At 43.8% G+C, this 21,926-nt stretch overlaps 1 protein-coding gene across 1 annotated transcript in view; it reads right to left on the bottom strand.

Annotated features, from left to right (window-relative positions):
• TBC1D30 (TBC1 domain family member 30) overlaps positions 1–21,926 on the bottom strand; it is an 81,029-nt gene that overhangs the window by 388 nt on the left and 58,715 nt on the right. Inside the window, exons 10-15 of the mRNA XM_014462723.2 lie at positions 20,613–20,781; positions 17,036–17,141; positions 8,170–8,282; positions 5,903–6,042; positions 3,196–3,402; positions 4–400 (exon numbers count right to left, since the gene is read on the bottom strand). Coding sequence (XP_014318209.1) covers positions 4–400; positions 3,196–3,402; positions 5,903–6,042; positions 8,170–8,282; positions 17,036–17,141; positions 20,613–20,781 — 1,132 coding nt within the window. The remainder of the gene's footprint in view (positions 1–3; positions 401–3,195; positions 3,403–5,902; positions 6,043–8,169; positions 8,283–17,035; positions 17,142–20,612; positions 20,782–21,926) is intronic.

Here is a 21,926-nt window from a genome sequence, read left to right as displayed (position 1 = left end):
GGCCCTCGATGGTGCCCCCCTGCGCTGCCTTGCGCGCTGCCGCCTCCAGGGGAAGGGCACGCCTCCGCCTCCGCCTCCGCGGGCCCCGGGCGCGCGGCCCTGCAGCCCTCGCCCGGCTCTTCGATGAGCCCCACGGTGTCCCCGCAGCCCGGCTGGCTCCTGGCCCTCGGCATGGTCTTTTTGTGGACTCGGATGTGAGTTCGCCACGGAGAGTTGAGCTTCGACCTGAGGTCTTCGTAGGGGACGGGGGATGCTTTGCCTCCCGCGTGGCCGGGGATGTGAATGACAGCGTTCCTGGCGGCTCGGTTGGACATTTTCATCTTCTTTCCTAAGAGCAGGTGGTTTATAACTGGAGAGTTGTTCACCTGAGACGGGAGGAGGCTGGTCACCGGCCCTTTGTCTGAAAGAAACATCGGAAGGGGGCGTGAGAGGTGCCCTCAAGGCGCCGGGTCTGCAGAGACCATCCTCAGCCCTTCCCACGCTCTTCCCAGGCGCTGGGAGTCATGTGACTGCAGGCGCAGAAACTGAATTCCAACCGAGGGGGGGGGGGGGTATTCCCTCCTCTTTAAAGAGGAGGAGAGAAGGGGCCGAGGTCGCAGAAAGGAACAGAGACTGATCCCTCGTGACTAAGTAGAGGCCTAATGATTTTTTGGGGGTGGGGGGAGCTTTTGTCTTGAGACCAACCTCAGAGGTCTTCTATCCAGAAAATGTTCCATCCTAAACCTTGTCACCTACATCGACCTGACATGGAACACACTCAATTCTAATGTTCTTCTCTTGGGTTCTCTTCCAGCTCTCAGGCTGCCACTGTAACTCTACCTGGTGACAGACACTTCGGTTCCTTGACTCCTCAATCCTCTCTTAACTTCTTGTCTATCTTTGGCCCACGGACACCCCTACTCTTAGAGCTGCACGGCTCATTACCTGGACCACTGCCTCCCCAGGAACCACACATCCCAGGCATCCCTCTCCCTTTGCCACATGCCTGCAAAACCCCGGTCTCAGATCCACAATCCACACTCTCTCGTTAGGTCCTCAGTGCTGCTGACCAATCTTTTTCTTTCACTCTCCCACTCCTTTCAATAACCTATCCAAGTCTTCCTTATTCTCTAAGCTCCCACCCAGGCCCCAACTTACTCCCAGAAAAACAATTTTTCCCCCAATTCTCCATGAAAACAGAAGCTATCAGGTCTGAAAGACCTCAACTTCTTGCCCTCTGTAACCTAAGAGGCTGGTACCCCAACCAACTTCCTTCCCTCCTTCCTTTAAGTCTCAGAACCTATGGTCTTTGGTTTCTAGCTCAAGTTCAGTCTCCACCGGTGCTGCTAATCCTGTCCTCCACCACCTCCTCTAAAACCTTCCACTCCATGTGTGAGCCCCACCCAGCAGCACTGGCACCAAAAGCTTGTTCAAAATGCATAACCTGAGCCCCACCCAAACCTACTGAAACACCCTCTTCCTTTTAACAGATCCCCAGGTGGTCCCTATGCACAGGGGAGTTTGAGGAGCAATGCTCTAGAGCAGTGGTTCTCAACCTTCCTAATGCCACGACCCTTTAATACAGTTCCTCATGTTGTGGTGACCCCCAACCATAAAATTATTTTCGTTGCTACTTCATAACTGTAATTTTGCTACTGTTATGAATCGTAACGTAAATATCTGATATGCAGGATGTATTTTCATTGTTACAAATTGAACATAATTAAAGCATAGTGGTTAATCACAAAAACAATATGTAATTATATATTCAATATGTGTTTTCCGATGGTCTCAGGCGACCCCTGTGAAAGGGTCGTTCGACCCCCAAAGGGGTCTCGACCCACAGGTTGAGAACCGCTGCTCTAGAACAATCTCTCCCTAAAATAAGCCAAATAAACCATGATCCAGAGTAAGGGTTGGCAAACTTTTACTGTAAAGGGCCAGATTATAAATATTTTAGTCATGGCAGTGTAAAAGCAGTCATAGACAGTATGCAAACAAAGGTGATGCCTGTATTCCAGTAAAACTTTATTTACACAAACAGGTGGCAAGCAGGGTTTGGCCTGCAGACCATAGTTTGCTGACCCCTGACTAGAGAAGGAGGCGCTGGGCTGAGTCAGCACACAATGGTGACGGTTCACTATATCGCCCAATGATTTACTAGTATACAGTAGTTGCAAAAGGACTATACAAAGAATTAGAACAAATGGATTCCAGCCCTGTCCGGACCACTCACGATCACTATATAATCTCTGACGATTGCTAAATCCTCATGAATCACCACTTCCTCATCTTCTAAAAGTATATGAGAATATCTGTTCTTTGCCTTCCTCATAGACTCTCCTTAAAGACACCATGAGGACGCTTTGAAAACTGCAGAGCTGCAGCTGTTCATTTCTTCTGTGATTGATTTATGATTCAGGATAAAGTACGAATCTTCAAGAAGTCGCCTACCCTTCCTGAGAAGTAGAAGGTAAATTCAGTTTTTGGGCAAGATCAGTCACATGCTCACAAGCCTCTTAAAAACATGTCAAATCATGGACAGGAATCATTTTCATTCAAATTTCACCGAGAACAAAGCAAACCAATTCCAAAATCAGCATATGTTAAAAAACAAAGCAGATTATTGCTCCCTGGGATTTGGGGAATTAAATAGAAAAAGAACAGAAGCCTGACAATCCTTGGGAAAGAGCATTTTCAACTGCATTACACCTGTGTTCTCTGCAGAGTCAGGACACAGTCACCCATGGGCAAGGCGTAGGGACAGCCTTTTCCTTTTTCTCAGATTACATGCCCTTTATGTCACCTCCTAAGTGACCAATGGATAGCTTGATTTATTCGTGCACAGATCGGCAAGTTCTGTGTTCCAATGCCTGGAATTTCAGAGGCAACAGCTCCAAAATGTCTCAAGTCCAAGGATTGCTCGGCTTTGCAACATTGTGATCATTTGTAAAGCCCTCTCCAGAAGCACACACAGTGAAGATGTGTTCAGTACCATCAACTGCCCGGTCCTTGGGACCTAAGGAGAACCCATGGTCTTTGTCTTCTGTAGAGCCTGATAAAATAAAATTTTAAAAAATGAGATGCTAAACGTGCTATCACTCGTGCCAGCCGAGTTTCTGGATGCTGAGCTACATACAGTGAGAGTACAGGAATATGTGCTCTTCCTCTCACAGGCTGACACAGAGGTGAAATTGATTCGAAGAATCCCATTACCTGCTCTGATATACACCTGGTGAACCTGCTGCTGCTGCTTCCTTTTAATCCGAGAATACTGCCGCTTTAGCGCGTTGATGTCCGTGGTCATGCGCTCCATCATCATGCTGTTGAAAGCGGCGTGGTATTCACTTCGGCAGGAATTGATGGCTCCTGGACTCAGCTCCGCAATGTTATTGGATCTCAGACTCTGCTCTTCGTGGGGCTCTGTACTCGCAGCGGCAGAGACAAGGAGAGGTGTCAGTGGAGGAAAATGGGATGAATGGGCAATTGATTCCACTGTAACCCAGAGTGGTATCACAACCTCCAGAAAATTCTAAACCACAAAAAAAATGTACACTAGGATTTGTCTAGAGCTTGTTTTAAGCAGTCCTGAAAATACTTCTGCATTTTCTTATTAGCCTAATTGTGGGTCTGAAATGAGCTGTGTGGAGTCATAGTTTTATTTTATTACCACTTTGTTTATTATACAGACATAAGATCAAGTTTTCGAGATAAAAATCACTGTTATTTTCGAAAATGCCCTTAGAAAAATATAATTCCAGATGTCAAGTCATTGTACAGAAGTCCACATAAATGAGTGAGAATTTATAAGGGATTGATAGTTTGTAGCGTTTAATCAGCCATTAAAAGTGAGATTTTAGTCCTGGCTGGTGTGGCTCAGTTGGTTGGAGCATCATCCCATATACTGAAAGGTTGTGGGTTCGACTCCTGAACAGGACACATACCCAGACTGTGAGTTTGATCCCTGTTTGGGGCGCTTGTGAGAGGCCACTAATCGATGCTTCTCTCTCACATCGATGTTTTTCTCTCTCCCTTTTCCCCTCTCTCTCAAATCAATAAAACATATCTGTGGGTAAGGATTTTTTTAAGTGAGTTTTTAAGTTAAAAATAGATTCTATGAAATTATCAAGACTTCGAGTCACTCTACCACTAGAAATGCATGTTTTTAATTGTTTAACAACCATTTCCTGAGCATACACTATGTGTGTTATAGTTCCCGGGACACCTACACCCAGCAGGGTTGTCCCTTAAATAAAACTGAGATTACATCCAAGAGAGAAACAAGCGCTGTGCGAAAGCACGCTTCCAGACTGCACGGCCGAGGCGGGCAGACCCGGCTCCTCAGCACCATATGCAAAGCTGGCCGGGGACCAGCTGAGAGAGAACCCTCAGTAGGGATCCTGACTATCCCAACAGCCACTGAAAGTGTTAGAGGGCTACACGTCTGGCAAGTTTGCTTCCTTTTTTCCCTGAAGACACTTGTGGGAGGAAAAGGAAATTAAAAGGGGACCTGCACACCTGAACTTAAGTAAGACCAACAAACAGGAACAATAAAACAGGAGAACATGATCAGGTCATCCTGGGCACAGACCTGCACAGAAAGAAAAATGGGGGGAAGGGGAGTACGGGAGGGCAGGGGGAGGGGACACAGACCCAGACTTCAGAAATGCAGATTCAAAAATGTTAGAATTAAAATCCACATTGATCCCATGGCTAGAAGCCAAAAGCTGATATCCAGGCAACAAGAGGGAGGGTGGAAGGCATTACGAAATCAATGGGGATCTTGTTGGGTTCACATTATTAAAAGCCTTTTAAAAAGATGAGAGGAAAATGCATACCAAAGACATTACACACACAAAAAGTATGAACCCAAACCATGAAACAGGTCAAAACTCAAAACAAGCCAAGACTTAGGGAAAATACTCAAAACTAGTACTATGAAAAAGACGAAGAAGATGAAGATGGCGAAGAAAAGACAGCAATGATGAGATGATGATGAAGAGAAGGAAAATACAAAAAATAAATACTATTAAAAGTTCTGAAAATCATATCTTATGAGAAATGCTTAAAGAAATTCTGAACTTGAGCCATGGAGAAAATTCTTGGGGACATGATGGCTGTCCTCAAAAAACCGAAGAGCCGTCCAGTCAGAGAGGGAGTGGACTCATTCTGTTTTGTTCCAAAGAAATGAACTATTAATAGAACTGGTAGGCAGAGATTATCTCTCTGCAACTAGAAACCATGGGCTAAGTGGAGGAACTCAAAAGAATGCCTTATGAGATAATGAGTTTCTTATCTCTCAAATTCAAGGAGAGGCCACCATAATGTTTTAGATTCAGAGGGTACTTCTCTATAAAAGAGAAGCCAGTCTAGAATGAATTCAATTAAACTCAAACACAAGGTAGCAAGCATCTATTACATTCCAGGCTCTATGCTAAGGAACTGAGCATACAAAGTTGAATCGGACGAGTACGGTGCAAAGTCACCATTAAAAAAGAAGAAATATATATTATGCATGCAACCCATAACACAGAGAAATCCTACTAAATGAGAAAGTAACACAGAAGATACTTTTTCAAATATATATATGTTAATTATTTTTTTAATTTCAGGGAGGTCCCTTCAGGGAGGGAGAGAGAGAACATTGATAGGCTTCTTCCTGCACACCCCACACTGGGGATTGAACCAGCAAACCTGGGCATATGCCCTGACTGGGAATTGAACCTAGACCTCCTGGTTCATAGGTCAACACTCAACCACTGAGCCACGACAGCTGGTCCAGAGAAGATACTTTTAATAAAGACCTTCAATAAGGGTAACCAGTTCAGAAAATAAATAGGCATTTATAGGTTACAATAACAGTACCCCTGCTATAGTGAACCAACACATTGTGATAATCTAAATAGAGAGCCACCTTTTTTACCTTTAATTTGTTTTTGGTACTTCTGTAGTTCAGGTGCCAGGAGTCCACTGAAAGGTCCAAGACACCCCACGGCATTAGCAATAGCATCTTCATCATCTGGGTCATTCTCTTCATCACTGTCTCTGATCTTACCATGTCGTCTTGGAAAACATAACAGAAAAAAAATATTCAGAGAAAATAGTGTCATTTTTAATAAAAATAATTCAGTCACATGGTTTAAATGACATATATAATGTATACATATATAAAAAGTCTCTCATCCCGATCCAACTTCTGCCCAGCTGTTCCACCTAATTCCTACAGATGATACAGTGACTAGCTTCTTATTTATTTAAGTAAGACCAACAAACAGGAACAATGAAACAGGAGAACGTGATCCTTTAGTTTCTTTATGCATGGATAAGCAGATATGACTATACTAGAGGCCCGGTGCACAAAATTCATGCACAGGGTGGGGGAGGGGAGAGGTGTCCCTTAGCCCGGCCTGCACCCTCTTGCAATCCAGAACCTTTCGGGGATGTCTGACTGCCGGTTTAGGCCCAATCCCACAGGATCCCTACGGGTCATGCCTAAACTGGCAGTCGGACATCCCACTGGCAATCCGGGACCGCTGGCTCCTAACTGCTCGCCTGCTTGCCTGATTGCCCCTAACCACTCTCCCTGCCTGCCTGATCACCCCTAACTGCTCACCTGCCTGCCTAATCACCCCTAACCACTTGCCTGCCTGCCTCATTGCCCCTAAGCACCTCCGCCTGCCTGCCTCATCGCCCCTAACCATTCGCCTGCCTGCGTGATTACCCCTAACCACTCCCTGGGGTGTGGGGCCAGCCAGGACAAGGGGCCTTGTCCTTCTGGTCTCTGGTCATTTTGGTTGTTCCACCATTTCTGTTGCTGGGCTTTTATTATATAGGATAGTCTTATTTTTCTCCTCTTTTTACATAAGTATTAGCATACTATATACACTCTTCTGCACCTTGCTTTTATTCACTTAAGAAACCTCTCCATATTCTTACAAAGAGCTTCCTCATCGTTTTTTACAGCTGCACTGTATTGTATGCATGTAGTGCACGTTAGGGAACCTGGCACTAACGAAGCACACTTGAGTGGTTTCAATATTATGCCATCATGAACAATGCTGCAATAAGCAACCTTTATACATCCTGTGTTTTGCATGTGTATAAATATTTTTGTGGGATAATTCATTGAGGTAGAATTGCTGGGTCAAAATCCATTACAAATTTTGGACAGTACTTCCCAACGGCCTGCCATGAATCCTGTAGTAAGCAACCTCTCACCTGCAATGTGCCTGTATCCCCATGGCCCTATCAAGAGCGTGCACATCAGCCTTTTGAATTCTTGTTAATCTGATAGGCAAAGTAACAGACTCTCAATCTAGTTATTTGCTACATTTCTCTTGATGCTGCCTTCTATGTAAACTACCTAGTCCCATCCTTCCATCATTTTTCAGTTGGGTGGTCATTCCATATTAATTTCTAGGAACTTTATGAGAGATATCAATTACAAATACTTTTCCATGAATATTTTTGTGTCTGCTTATGAGGGTTCTATTTTGTTCTGTTTTGGTTTTAGTCATACAGAATATTATTTGTAAATACTTAGTGTTTTTTTTTCCTTTATTGTTTTTTTATTTTTTATTTTGAGGCTGTTATTAAGGCCTTCCCAATTCCAAAGAACTAAAGACATTTTTCCACATTTTCTTCTGCTAATGTTATTACTTCATTTTTTCCCATTTAAGTCTCTCATCTATATGAAATGTATCCTACTGTATGATGTAAAGAAAAACTTCAACTTCATTTCCTTCCAGAGTAGGTCTCATTGGCCCAGCACCATTTACTAAATAGTACCTCTTTTCACTACTGTTTGATATGCCAAGTTTTCATATACTGTATTCCTGTGTATTTGTCAATGTCTGGTCTTTATAGCATTTTAAATAAGCGCATCTGTTTTTTCATGCTTCAGTTCTACACTATTTTAATTTTGAGATTTTTTTTTTAAATATTTGATATTTTTAAATAAGTTGTGGGGTTGCTACAGGTCCCTTCAGTTTATATTCTAGTCTTCCTTGGAAAGAACAGTTTTAAAAATCACTCTCTTGAATTTACATCAAAACCTTAAAAAACATCCAGATTTTAAGAACCAAACTACTTTGAATATATTTCTAGGGCTTAACAACCATTAAGTTACAATAACCAGTTAAAGCATCTAGTCTCCTGTCACGAAAACAAGAAGGAAAAAAGAGACCTTACCCAGACACGGAGGTGGGTTTCACTGCAGCTGGGAACGGTGTAATGTTGTAGGTGTACTTTTCCCTCAGCTCTGCCAGTTGTGGGAAAGGGAATGGAGCCATGGAGTAAACAGTCTGAAAACCAGAAGCGAAAATGCCATGCCTGAAACGGAGCCCTTAAGTAACTCTATCAATCCTGGAAAGACATTACGATTTGAGTGTGAAAAGGTAAAACTGCCTCTTACAGAGAGAGTGGAAAGATCCTACTTCAATATCCGCTTTAGAGAAAGACAAAAGAACACTGATAAACACAAGGTGAGTTTTCAAATCAACCTGACTGCAACCAGGCATTCCAACTGGTGAGCAAGGGTGAGCCCAAGGGGGAGTCTGACTTCCTTCTGCTCGGTTCGGGGTGGGTGAATTCAGCAAGCCACAGCTCCCTTACCTTTTTATCCTCACTTGAGAATATGTTTATGGTTTTAGAGAGAGAGGAAGGGGGTGGGGGAAAGAGAGAGAGAGAAAGAGAGAAAAAGAGAGAGAGAGAGAGAGAGAGACATGATCGGTTGCCTCCCGTACACACCCCGACCGAGGACTGAATCTACAACCTAGGTATGTGCCCTGATGGGGAATCGAACCTGCAACCTTTCGGTGCACAGGACAATGCTCCAACCAACTGAGCTACCCAACCAGGGCAGCTCCCTTACTTCTTTAATAAAGAACCCATCGATGTGTTTCATATCTAGTACTTGTTTTTTAAGCTGTTTGATGATTTTTATAGCCATTACGCCAGCCTGGATAAAAATAAGTGGACAATCTTGTGATGGACTGCGTGCTTTCTCCAAACACACCTTTTCAAATATCTGTGAATAAACTCTAGGTGAAAATTGCTGGTTTCCGGTGTTTTTTTTTAACTGACAGTGTAAAAGCCCAGATTGTTAAAAAATCTATAAATAAAAATGAGAAAAACACCTGTGCTTCCTCCAGAATTTCAAAATTATATGCCATTCTATTAGCAGGAGGGAAATAATCTTATTTGCTTTCTTAATTTTATCAAAATTTAATTGCTCCAAAATTTTAATTATATTATTTATTCAATCCTTAAAGTTCTTATTCACCAGAAAATGTATCTTTTTCTTTTTTCTTTTTTAATCCTCACCCGAGGATATTTTTTCCATTGATTTTTAGAGAGAGTGGAAACACCGATGTGAGAAAGACACATTGATTGGTTGCTTCCCACATGCCCCCAACCAGGGCCAGAAGCCTGCAACCAAGGTACATGCCGTTGACCGGAATAGAACCTGGGACCCTTCAGTCCTTGAGCCGACGCTCTATCCACTGAGCCAAACTGGCTAGGGCAGAAAATGTATCTTAATCACACTAGCTTTCTCCCAGGAAGCTTTTTAAATATCCTGATATTTTCTGGGGAAATTTTTAAGTGGTATTTTTCATTTCAGCAGGAGAGTTGTTCTGAAGGCTCAGCGGAGACGTGTACTATCTGCATGGGCAGGAAAGGAGGGCTCTGAAAGGGGCCTGACGGTGCTGCTGTCTTACTTTGTAGCTCAGAGCCACCACTGGGACAGCCCACCGCCATTTGATTCTAAACAGTCTGTCCATCAGACCATCCCCAAACAGATATAAGGTATCCACTTACATCTTACTGTACCACCCGAAGATTCTACACAAGTAAGTGTTGGCTAAAATCCCTTCCCCTCTATTCTCCGTTGCCTATTGTCCAAAGCTACACAGATCATAGGGACCAAAAAGTCATCTCTGAGCCATTCTATATACCCGGGATCCTCAAACTATAGCCCGCGGGCCACATGCAAATACAAATATTGTATTTGTTCCCGTTTTGTTTTTTTACTTCAAAATAAGATATGTGCAGTGTGCATAGGAATTTGTTCATAGTTTTTTTTTTAAACCATAGTCCGGCCCTCCAACGGTCTGAGGGACAGTGAAGTGGCCCCCTGTTTAAAAAGTTTGAGGACCCCTGCTATATACTACACATTTGATTATACCCACAAGGCTGAGACGCCGCACAAATTTACTAACAGTGAGCTGCTCCCCATGGAGAGAAGCAGGAGGTACCTTGTGGTTCCCATTAGTCTCAGATTGGCCAGTTCCCAACCTCTCTGGGCCTCATTTTCCTCCTCTGAAAAATGAAGGGTGTGAAAGTTGGGATTGTGATTACCTTGAAAAGGAAAGGGGAGAAGTGGGGTGAGGAGGGGAGGGGAAATCAGAGAGAAGCATATGAGGGTGTCCAAATGTGTTGCTCTTGCTTATTTCTTAAGTTGGGTGATGGGTGTGTGTTTTGTAATGCTATTTTTAATACGTTTCTGTATGCCAGAAATACTTCATATCATTTCATTCATAACATGGTCAGAGTGAACTCTCACATTCTTTGCTCCCACCAAGGTTGCCAACAGCTCATCCCTCAAGAAGCTCCTTATTGCCAACACAGAATCCTTTCTTCCTTGCTCTAGGTCCTGTCTTAGCTCCATATACCCTTTGAGGGAAATGGAGAGAAGGGACATCCTCTCCTCAGCACCCCAACTTTAGGTCCAGGGCAGGGCACCTCCATGGGGGCCTCAGTCAAGCAGCACCAGCCTCTGACCACCACACACAACAAGTGTGGTCCTACCGCTGCACCAAGAGTCAGCCTGCCCCTCACTCACGGGACCTTTCTTCCTTAACAATTTAGAAACTTGGTTCCGGTATTTAAGAAACCCATGCTGTTTCGATTCAAGCTTAAAAGATGAACTCATTAATGCTATAAATTTCAAATGTTCTTCCCAATGAGGTAAAATGTCTCACTGACGACAATTAGTGGGGTAAATTAGCTGAAGGTTCACTGTGTTTTATTATTGCCAGTTTTAGAAAAAGTTATCAGAATTCTTTATCCAGCCTTATGAAGGAAGTTTATAAGAAAGGAATGGAGCCCAGCTGGTGTGGCTCAGTGGTTGAGGATCGACCTATGAAGCAGGAGGTTATGGTTTGATTCCCGGTCAGGGCACATGCCCAGGTTGCAGGCTCGATTCCTAGTGTGGGCATACAGGAGGCAGCTGATCAATGATTCTCTCTCATCATTGATGTTTCTAACTCTCTCTCCCTCTCCCTTCCTCTCTTAAATCAATATAAATATATTAAAAAAAAAAAAAGGAATGGACAATACATTTGCCCCTACTTCATCCTGTCCTGCCTCGGGGTAGATGGCCTGGGTTCTGAGCCAGCTCCTTCCAAGACCGCTCAACCAAAGACATTCGACTAAAAGAAAACTGGCTCCACTGAGCTTTCATTTTCTATTTTTGCTCTTCCTTTCTCAATCATCTGCTTTTAGTTAATCCTTCAAAGACGAAACCAGCGTGCCTGAAAAACAGTGTATAGTCCTTCTTCGCACACATGCACTCAATCCTTTGAAGGTCTCATGTATGTGGGGGCATGTTGATCTCACGAACATAAGCTTCCCTGGCACAGCCCCACAGTGCTCAGGGTACCTGAGTAGCTCCGGGTTCCTAACGTTGTAAGTCACGGATTTACAACCAACTCCAAGACAGAAATTTTACTCATCGTCTCAGAGCCCAAGTAAGGTAGACTCATAGAATCCGAGGGTCAGGAGAAACAAACATAATTTAGTTCCACCTCCCTCCCAGGAGCTCCACAGGTGGCCACAAAGGCGCTGCCGAACGCGCCCAGCACGCACTGTTTTGCACGGCAGACGGTTTCCATTTCTGACAGCACTAATTCATCAACATCATCTTTCTATTGAACAAGCATCCGCATTCTTGTCATTTCCACCATCATCTTTCTATTGAACAAGCATCCGCATTCTTGTCATTTCCACCCCTTCACTGATGGAAAACAGCCAACAATCCCACGGCAGATCCCGCCTGTGGCACATGAGAGCTGCCGCAGGAAACAGTAAATTATTCACAAGAACTTTGGCTTCTGTTTTTCCAAGCACCTATGAACCCTTCTAATAGTGACATCTGACTCACTTTTCTTTACATTGCCCTCAAAGAATTCATGAGAGACTCTGTCAAAAGTCATTCTGAAATCCATCTATGCCTTGTCATTGGCATTCCCCCAATCTCTCTCTCTCTCTCTCTCTCTCTCTCGTTAATCTTCACCCCAGGATATTTTGCCATTGATTTTTAGGGAGAGTGGAAGAGAGAGAGAAAGACAGAGAGAAACATCAATGTGATAGAAACACATGGATTGGTTGCCTCCTGCACTAGCCCTGACCAGGGCCCGGGCAGGGGAGGAGCCGGCAACCAAGGTATGTGCCCTTGACTAGAATTGAACCTGGGACCCTTTGGTCCTCAGGCCGCTGCTCTATCCACTGAGCCAAACCGGCTAGGGCTCCCAATCTCTTTTTCTAACACTCTTATTTTTTTAAATAGCCATTGCTAATAAAAGAAAAAGTGATGTGATTTACAGGGGAGAAAAACAGTACTTTGTGTCTGGCACTTAGAGCTGAAAGAAATGGAGAAGACGAAGCAGGGAGAACCCTTTCGTCTCGTCTCTGACCTCATACACGGTCCACGTTTCACCGGAGCCATCTCAGGTTTGCGGACAGACGGAAGGTGCACCATAATTGGATCCCAGCCATTGAACTAACTGTTTTTCACGAGTGAACACAGAAAAAGAGTGGCTTGAAATGGTAGCATTTCTCTCCTTAATACTCTACGATGCCAAGGAAAACCAACTACCAACACACACTCCTATAGACATTTATATTTAGGCACTGCTGAAAAGAAATTCTTATTTCTTTTTCATTATTGACATGTTTTTACAAGAAACATGAAAACATAAGTTGTATAAAATTAAGCTCAGTTTATCATCACCCAGATGTTTTCTTCGGCAGGAAAAAAAATAATGCTACTAAAAGGGGAACTAATCTATCAAGCCCCAGCCCGCATTTTCCCCTCTAGGATTCCCTTTAAGAGGTAATGAAGGGTCCTCTTTCCTAATCCCTCAGGTTGGGAATTCCTAGAGGACGAAGATGACAGCTGTAGATCTCAACATATCTCATTCAATCTGGCAATGTTTGGGCTTTAAGTAAAATAAAATGCTGCCTTATTCTTCTCAGGAGGATTTCAGTTTTAGAAAGACATTTTTTAAATAAGGTATAAGCATGTAGGATGCCCAGCGGTTGGGGCCTTGAGTTCCAGTCCTGCCACTAGACAACCTAAGAAACTGGCAGGTGCTGGCTCTCCAAGTCTTAGCTTCTTCTCTGTAAAGTGGCAGAATTAGGTTAATCTTTAAGCTTCTCTAAAGCCAGAGTTTCTCTAAGTATTTTTTAAGCCATCTGCCTCAGAACCACCCATGGAGCAAACACCTGAGTTTTAATGCACCGTTGAGATGTTTCTTATATACAGTCAACTTTGAAAACCACTGCCTCGAGTTCTAATGTTCTGTGATTCTGTGTATTCATTGAGCAACCAGGTGTATTCTCAGAACTCGATAGATGCCATGGAGATACAGAGCAATCTGAGGCCCCTAGCATTAAGGAGCTTGCTACCTCATTAGAGAAATAAGATGAACACATACCAAACAATATCAAATAATCTGTAATAGCAATTAATCAATTGTTGGAAATGTTAAGTACTGAAGGAGTACGGAGGAGGCATAATTAATGAGGGCTGAGGTACAGAGGCTGTGTGGGGGTGGGGAGGAAGGAGACTGGATAGGATCCAGATGGGTGTTTAGTATTTTCACAGATAGTGTGAGAGGGCAGCACAAGCCCTCAACTGGCACGAGCATGGACTAACAGAGCTATGACCAGTGTGATAGGTTCTGGTTGGGAAGGGGTGGGGAATACTTTTGGACAGGTGAGTAACGGGACAGCCAAAGTGCACCTCCACGCAGCCTCTCTGAGAGCTAACTCATCTTCCTGCCCTCCTCTTTCTAAGCCACAAATGTGTGATTGCCCTTGTCCCCTCCATTTCTTTCTTCATCAGACCATATCGTTTCTGTGGCCAAGTCCTATCAACTTCACCTTCTAAGTATTGTCTCTATTCCATTTTTGTTTCTACCCTTTGCTGCTCCTCACAGGCCTCGTGTTATCAAACATGACCCGGTCAAGTCCACCCTTCACAGAGCCACCCATGTAGTCGACCTAAGAAATAACTCAGACCCTTCCCCTCCTCTCAAAACCGTTCAGCTCCACAGTTGTTCCTCCCTTTCTGAAGGCTCCACAGAAGTCCTAGAACTCCAGCAAGCTCAAGAACTCCATTTCACAACCACCGACCTAAAAGATCAAGGCCAAGCTCCTCAACACGGGTTGAGGTCTTCTATAACCCTTCCCTGAATACCACACTCCTTGTAGTTTCCTTCACACACAATAGAGGTTTCCACTCACCCTGCCCACCTCCACCAGGAACAGCCTCTCTGCTCTGCACCACTGCCTCCAACACATACACACATATACACACTTGCATATGTGTGCACCCATGTGCACAGGCACACGCATGCACACACATACACATACACACACACAGCCTGACCAACTACTATTAGTATTCAAGGAAGTTTTTTTTTTTTAATCCTCACCTAAGGATAAATTTTTACTGGTTTTAGAGAGAGAGGAAGAGAGAGGGAAACAGAGAAACATCCATATGAGAAAGATACATCAGTTGCCTCCTGCACACACCCCAATGCGGATTGAACCCATAACCTGAGTATGTCCCCTCCCTGGGAATCCAACCTGAGACCTTTTGGTGTATGGGACAATGCTCCAACCAACTGAGCCACACTGGTCAGGGCCAAGGAAGATGTTCAATAAATCTTTGCAGAGGTTAACGTAGAACCTCAGAAACAAGGCTGAAGCATTTTATTTCCTACTAGAGGCCCGGTGCACAAAAATTTGTGCACTCGGGGGGGTCCCTCAGCCCGGCCTGTGCCCTCTCGAAGTCTGGGACCCCTCAGGGGATGTCTACCTGCTGGCTTAGGCCCGCTCCCCGGGGGATTGGGCCTAAGCTGGCAGTCAGAAATCCCTCTGGCAGCCCAGGAGCCCTCGGGGGATGTCCACTTGCCAGCGGGGAGCAGGCCTAAGCTGCAGTTGGACACCTTAGCGCTGCTGAGGAGGCAGGAAAGGCTCCCACTACCACCACTGTGCTGGCAGCCATCAGCCTGACTTGTGGCTGAGCAGAGCTCCCCCTGTGGGAGCGCACTGACCACCAGGGGGCAGCTCCTGCATTGATCGTCTGCCTCCTGGTGGTCAGTGTGTGTCATAGTGACCAGTCATTCCCAGTTGTTCTGCTGTTAGGGTCAATTTGCATATTACCCTTTTATTATATAGGATAGTTAATAACAAGGAAGCACTGAAGGTTTTGTGAATAACAGTGAAATGGCCAAAGCAGTAAGTTTAGACTATTACTCTGGCAGCAAAATGCTGATTGTGTTAGAGCAGAGGGAATCTGGGAGGAGGGACATCATCTAAGAATGTCTTAAAAGAAAATGATGTAGCCCAGCCGGCATGGCTCAGTGACTGAGCGTTGACCTATGAACCAGGAGGTACGGTTCGATTCCCGGTCAGGGCACATGCCCGGGTTGTGGGCTCGACCCCAGTGTGGGGCATGCAGAAGGCAACCGATCAATGATTCTCTCTCCTCATTGATGTTTCTTTCTATCTCTCTCTCTTGCTCTCTCTCTCCCTACCTCTCTGAAATCAATAAAAAAATATTTTTTAAAAAATTATGTAAAAGAAAATGTCAGGCATGGACCTGGCACACAGAGGGAAGCGCAATAAAAGGTACTTCCCTCCGAGAGAGAGAGTGAGTGAGGAAGCAATAGCAATGTGAGAAGAGTTGAAATCAAGCAAAGATGTCAGTATCAGAACACTTCCTCCTCTGAGACAGACAGCAAGGAAGAAAAGAGATGAGAATGGAAAGAAAAGCTGAACTAAAAAATATCAATGTTCAGGGAAGTTATATTAAGTGGTCAATATTCTCAACAAATCAGTAACTGTCTGCTAAACATAAGGAATTCTAAAAAGGAGCTGCAGTGCCAGGACAGGAACAAAGGAATGGAAGCTCCATGCGTCTTATGTCCTAAATCAGGGCTTGAGTGTTTGTTTTCTAACCTGTTGGCTGGGCCCCAAAATTGACCTCAGGCATGGAACCCAACATAAAAGTAAATGCTGAAAACAAGAAAAAGAGGAGAGGGGGGAAGTAACCAAGGCCCGAGGACAACCTTGGAAAGACCTACAGTTGGTCAGTGGGCAAGAGGAAGAACCAGGAGGAAAGTGGTCAGCAGCATCGGAGAATGGAGATCAAGTTATGTTACAGAACCTAATGGAAGAGAGAGTGTTAACAAACCTGCTCTTTCCTACACTTACTCTTTTCTGTCTGAGTGACTTGGTAAATATGATACTGAGATAGAGCAACATGCCGCAAAATAACAAAACTCTTCAAGTCTTTCATGTTGAAATTTATGATCCACATATAACATCAGTTGAAAATGTGGGCAAAACAAACCAAAGTGCTGATTACAACAATCTCCCTCCTATCCTCAGTAATGCCCCCCCCCCGACATAATTACTTCACCCCCACAAGTCTCCCCTTAAAAGGCTAAGAATCAGATTGAGAATAAGCATCTGATGATTTGGGGTTTTATTCTTCAGTTTTGTAAATTTATTTTTGTATTGCACCTCGTGATTTTTAAGCAACAAGTTTGAATGAAAGCCACAATAAATATCTATTATTAATTTCTTTTTTCCTCTTGTGACATGGTTAAGATTCTTATCAAATTATATATAGACTCTTGGTCAATTGAAAAATTAAATCTGAAGGCTGGCCAAGTACTTTTCCCAAGACCACTGCTCTGGACTGCTTGCTCCCACGGTGCCCGAGTCCCCGAGCCATGGTGGGGCCGAGCTGCCCACTCACCTGCATAAGTTCATGGCTTTCTAGAAGATCATGCTCTAGCATCTCCTGGGTGAGGCGCCCCATGGTGCTGTAGAATTCATCTGCCGTTTCACAGTTTTCTATCTGCCTAGAAGCAGAAGGACAGGACAAGGAATTGTGTCGGACACCCATGCTGTCTATCAGGTACGTGCTCCAGGTCCCACAGGGTATGTGGCCTCTGACCATCAAATCAATCACATCAGCAATCAACAAAACTCAAAATACTGGGACACACCCCCTATACAGCCTGCCATACACAGAGAAAAGATAAAAAATACCCACGGCAACTCGGGGGTACTTATTACGGGATGAGTTCCCATCTTTCCTACACGGCTCCCCAGCCTCCCAGCCCAACCGGTGGCAATTTTTACTGCTTCCATGTGACACATTTTACACATCAGAATACCCACCACTGATGAGAAATCATAACCATGAAATTAGATCTGAAGAACAATTATCCCCAGGAGGAAATCTGTTGCTGTTAATCTACAAACCGTGGTATCACTGATAGACTGAAAACCAAACCACAGTAGAAATAAAAGATGAGACATACTAGAACTTTATCTGTATATGTCATCAGTCCACAGGATGCTTTCACAGGCAGAATTTTTTCAGTTCTTCTCAGGGCATTGCTGCTAGCTGGAGATCGCACCCTGCTTCTTACATTTGTTTCTACATATAAAGAAGCTGTTACCTGGCAACCTGTGAGGCAGGGTACACGTTAATCCTTCTTCTCGAGGGAAAAAAAAGGAGTGGTCCGAAACAAAGAGCACGGTGCCTCTGTTTTATCTACCATGACATCCTCTGTGTAGGAGGATGACTCTATTGGCCCACCAACCACAAGATACAGGATGATGTACGCTGACGTTGGGGGATTTTCATACAGCCATCCCCCCAAAAAATAAGATGCTGGGAAAACTTCAGGCTCTGGAGTGCTGTTCAAATCTCACTGCCACAATCAGGTAAATAAATAAATGAGATGAACTGTTGAGGTGTTATTACAAAAATACAAAGCAGCATGTGGGCATCAATAAAAAAGTGGTTACGTTTACCCTGGGGGATGAGGAAGAGAAATAATGCTGAAGATGAATTTTGAAAAATATTCTCCAGGTTGACAAGGAAGAAAAAGTATATTTTTGGCATGGAGGCAGGAGACAGCTGCAGGCCCTACCCAAGAATCTGCAAGTGGCTCCCCGGGGCCAGAATGCAGCCAGGGAGCTGCAGGGGGAGAGCTGCAAACAAAAAACACTGAAGGCTTCACCTGCCAGCTGAGCCCCTGCAGGCAATGATCACTGGAAGGCTCTGAACAGGGAGTGTGGGAACAGACATGCCCTTGGCAAGGTCAGCCTGGAGGTGGCCTGGCAAGTGTGGGTGTGGTGGGGAAACCAGGGAAGACACACCGAGACAGGCCAGGCATGAGGGAACGAGGGAATGAGCCAGAGCAGCAGGGTCAGAGGAGAAAGGACACGGGAAAGAGATGCCAGGGAAGGTGAGCTGATGCTCTACAACCTGCATATTCTAAAAGTACCCTTGGTGTGAGTGAGAGGGAGACATTCAAGTTGCAGAAGCAAGGGGAGAGGTCCCATGGATAACCATACACGAGGCACATATGTTACTCAGGCGCACATAGCTGGAGACTACCTATCTGTTTTTAGGATTTTTCCAACGGACAGTTTGTGGGGAACAGCACAGGCACTGGAGTCAGAAAGATCCAGGTTTAAGTCCCACGGACTTCACAGGGCTACGGGCAGGATGAATGAGATCATGTGTTTACATGGTCTAACATAACGATGGCACTGTAGGCACTTGATGTATGCTGGTTGCCTTTCCTTCTGCTTAACAAGTCGCACACTCAAAACATGTAGAATTATGATGAACAAGGGCTCTGAAACATTTAAAATTCTACCAGTCTGATTCATATATCCTCTGAACTGCATAAATAGGAGCCATATATTATCAGTATATTCACATTGTTAAAAATCACAGACTCCAGAGCCAAGGGAGCTGGGTTCAAAAACCGGCCTTTCCACTTCTAACTGGGTGACCTTGGGCAATTAACTTCTCTGTGCCTCAGTTCCCACATCTGTAAAATGGGGATAATAAGAGGACCTAACTCATAGGATGATGGTGAGTACCAAAGGAGTTAGCTTTACGTGTAGAGTGCTCAGAGCAATGCCTGCCCATTGCAAGCACTCAATGAATATTGGATTTAAAAGTGTAGCCATTACCTTTTCAACAATGTGACAGCCCTGGAGTGACAATATGACTAAATTCTAATCCTACACATAATGAATAGATGGCCTGGGGACTGAGGGGTCCCGGGTTCCATTCCGGTCAAGGGCATGTACCACAGTTGCAGGCTCGTCACATGCAGGAGACAATCAATAGGTGTGTTTCTCTCACATTGATGTTTCTCTCTGTCTTTCCCTCTCTTCTACTCTTTCTAAAAATCAATGGAAAAATATCCTCAGGTGATGATTTAAAAAAACATACCAAACTTCTGACAGAAAAAAAAAAAACTACCTCTGTATCTTAAGTTAACTATAACAATTTCATTCTAATACAGGGATTGGCAAAAGTAGGTTTACTGTTGTTCATATGGAAAATAATACAATTAATGAATAATAATACCAAAATAAACTGTTTCATGTATTCACAACTGTAAACCTACTTTTGCCCACCCCTGTATTTCTTCCATTACCAAAAAGGTAGAATTTCAATGTAATAGTCATAATATAGTCAAGAGGGGTGAAAACACCCTAGTTTTTTCAGCCCAGCTGCTAGTAAAGAATGTAAGTAAAATCTCTTTAGTGATGTGTTTGGTAGTAATAGATTCCCACACACAGTGTTAATTCTTGATGAAAGGAAAGAAGTTCCCTATGTTCTACTGACTATGTACCAAGCACCTTGCTAGACACCTTATATTTATAATCTCATTTAATTTCATCACAGCCCTAAAAGGCTGGACACAATAAGTAATAAAGATTCAACATAATCCAAATTGTGGTATTAACCAACAAATCCACCTACTTCTTTCCAGACCTCACAGTTCCTCATGCACCTAAGTCTCTTCAAAACTAGTGTCCGGAGAGATGCTGACAAAGAGCAAACCAGCTGGACACACACACTAGGAGGAGGAGGAGAATTCCAGGCCTGAACAAGCCTGCCCCCTTCTCTAAAGTAGATGCCATCTGTCCCCAACAACCAAGAATGTGTCAGCAGGGGAGGGTGAGTGGGAAGCCATCAACCAAAGAATTTGTATGCATATATGCATAACCCAGGGACAAGGCAATGGGGTGGTAAGGGCCTGGGGTGGGGAAGGACGGGAGTGGGCGGGAAGAGGTTAATGGGGGGAAAGGAGGACCTATGTAATACTTTCAACAATAAAGATTAAAAGAAAAAGAATGTGTCAGCTGAGATCCCAGAAGGCTAAAGCCACTGCACAAAGTTCACAACTTCCTCTTTTCCTCACAATTATCGACGCTTTACATGTTAGAGCCCAAAAACTGCTCAAGGCCCCCAACACCACAGAACAGAAGAGAAGGGGGAAGTCACTTACTCTCCCAACTTTGCCCAGATAGCCAGCGACACCCTTAGGATGATTTCCGAACCTTCAAAAAAGACAGAATCCCAAATCTTTAAAACGGTGTGGTTAGGGAGGCACGTGGCGAAGAGAGTCAGAAACCACTGCATCGTGAAGACATTCGTGAGCGGGGGCTCGTATCCACCTGAAATAAAACAAACACTCCATTTCTTCAGAATTGACAGTTTGCAAGATATAAAGGCACCCTCTTTCAGTCTCCCAAGTCCACCCAACTATGTTACTTTTCCTGACTGATTTGTTGATGGGGCTAAATTATGGTTCTTTCCTCTTTTTTCCTTCCTTTTTCTAGAAGGACACAGGTGTGTTTAATAAAAATCTCAATAATATGAACTTCACATATTCTTTATGGTACTTCAGAAATCTTAACCTAACACTTAATTTGGTTCTGCCTATTATGGGATGCTGAAAATTAAGGAGAATGTCTTCCTCACCAAAAATGAAATTTAAAAAAAGGATTTTAGTCCCTCGAAAGCAAACGCCAATTTCCAAAATATCCTAAAGCCCACTTTTATTCAAATGCTGCTCAGAAAAGTAAAATTGCTCATTAGGAATTGCTTGTCTACTTCTTAAAGTATTCATAGTTCTCAGACCACAATGGAATTAAACTACAAATTAATTAGAGAAAGTTAGAGAAAGATAGCTGGAAACCTCCCCCCCCCCCCCGCCCCAAATATCTAGAGATTAAATAACATGAAATTTTAAAATATGTTGAACTACACAGTTTTAAATATCTGAGATCCGGCTCACTTTGAAGTTTCTAAATTCACTAAAAAACACAGAGCTCCCTCTCATTTCCTGTGATGGCATAAGTATGCATTTTAATGAAGTAAAATTTAGATATGTGGACTGCTTCTCCCTCCTAATTACAGTCAGAATATGCATTTACCCAAGTATAAGCAAAAAGAGATCTGCTCTGCTGCCCTCATTTTCTTCCTTCTTACCTAGGAACAAAGGGAGCATCTCTTCCCAGAGACTAGAATCTGAGGTCACCCCTTGCAGGCCAATGCGGAGCACTAGGGGGAAAACATGGACCCCAGTACAGCGTGTCTGACTATGGGACAGGTTAAGGCTCTTCGACCAGGGAGTCTTATGAAATCCACACAGGTGCATAATTATACTGCACAGCCAAATTAAATGTGAAGATTATTCAAATGATTTAGAAGGAAATGCTTAGAGACACACAGGTGTCACTAAAATTTCCAGTGTATTTTAATTGAGGACAGATTAGGTCCTCAAAATCATTTAATATTTTCCTAGGTTGAAATGTGT

Source organism: Myotis lucifugus, unplaced genomic scaffold (genome assembly GCF_000147115.1).
Source record: "Myotis lucifugus unplaced genomic scaffold, Myoluc2.0 scaffold_189, whole genome shotgun sequence".
Taxonomy (NCBI): domain Eukaryota; kingdom Metazoa; phylum Chordata; class Mammalia; order Chiroptera; family Vespertilionidae; genus Myotis; species Myotis lucifugus.
Note: the sequence above shows the minus strand (reverse complement) of the source record. Positions and strands in the feature narration are given on the sequence as shown.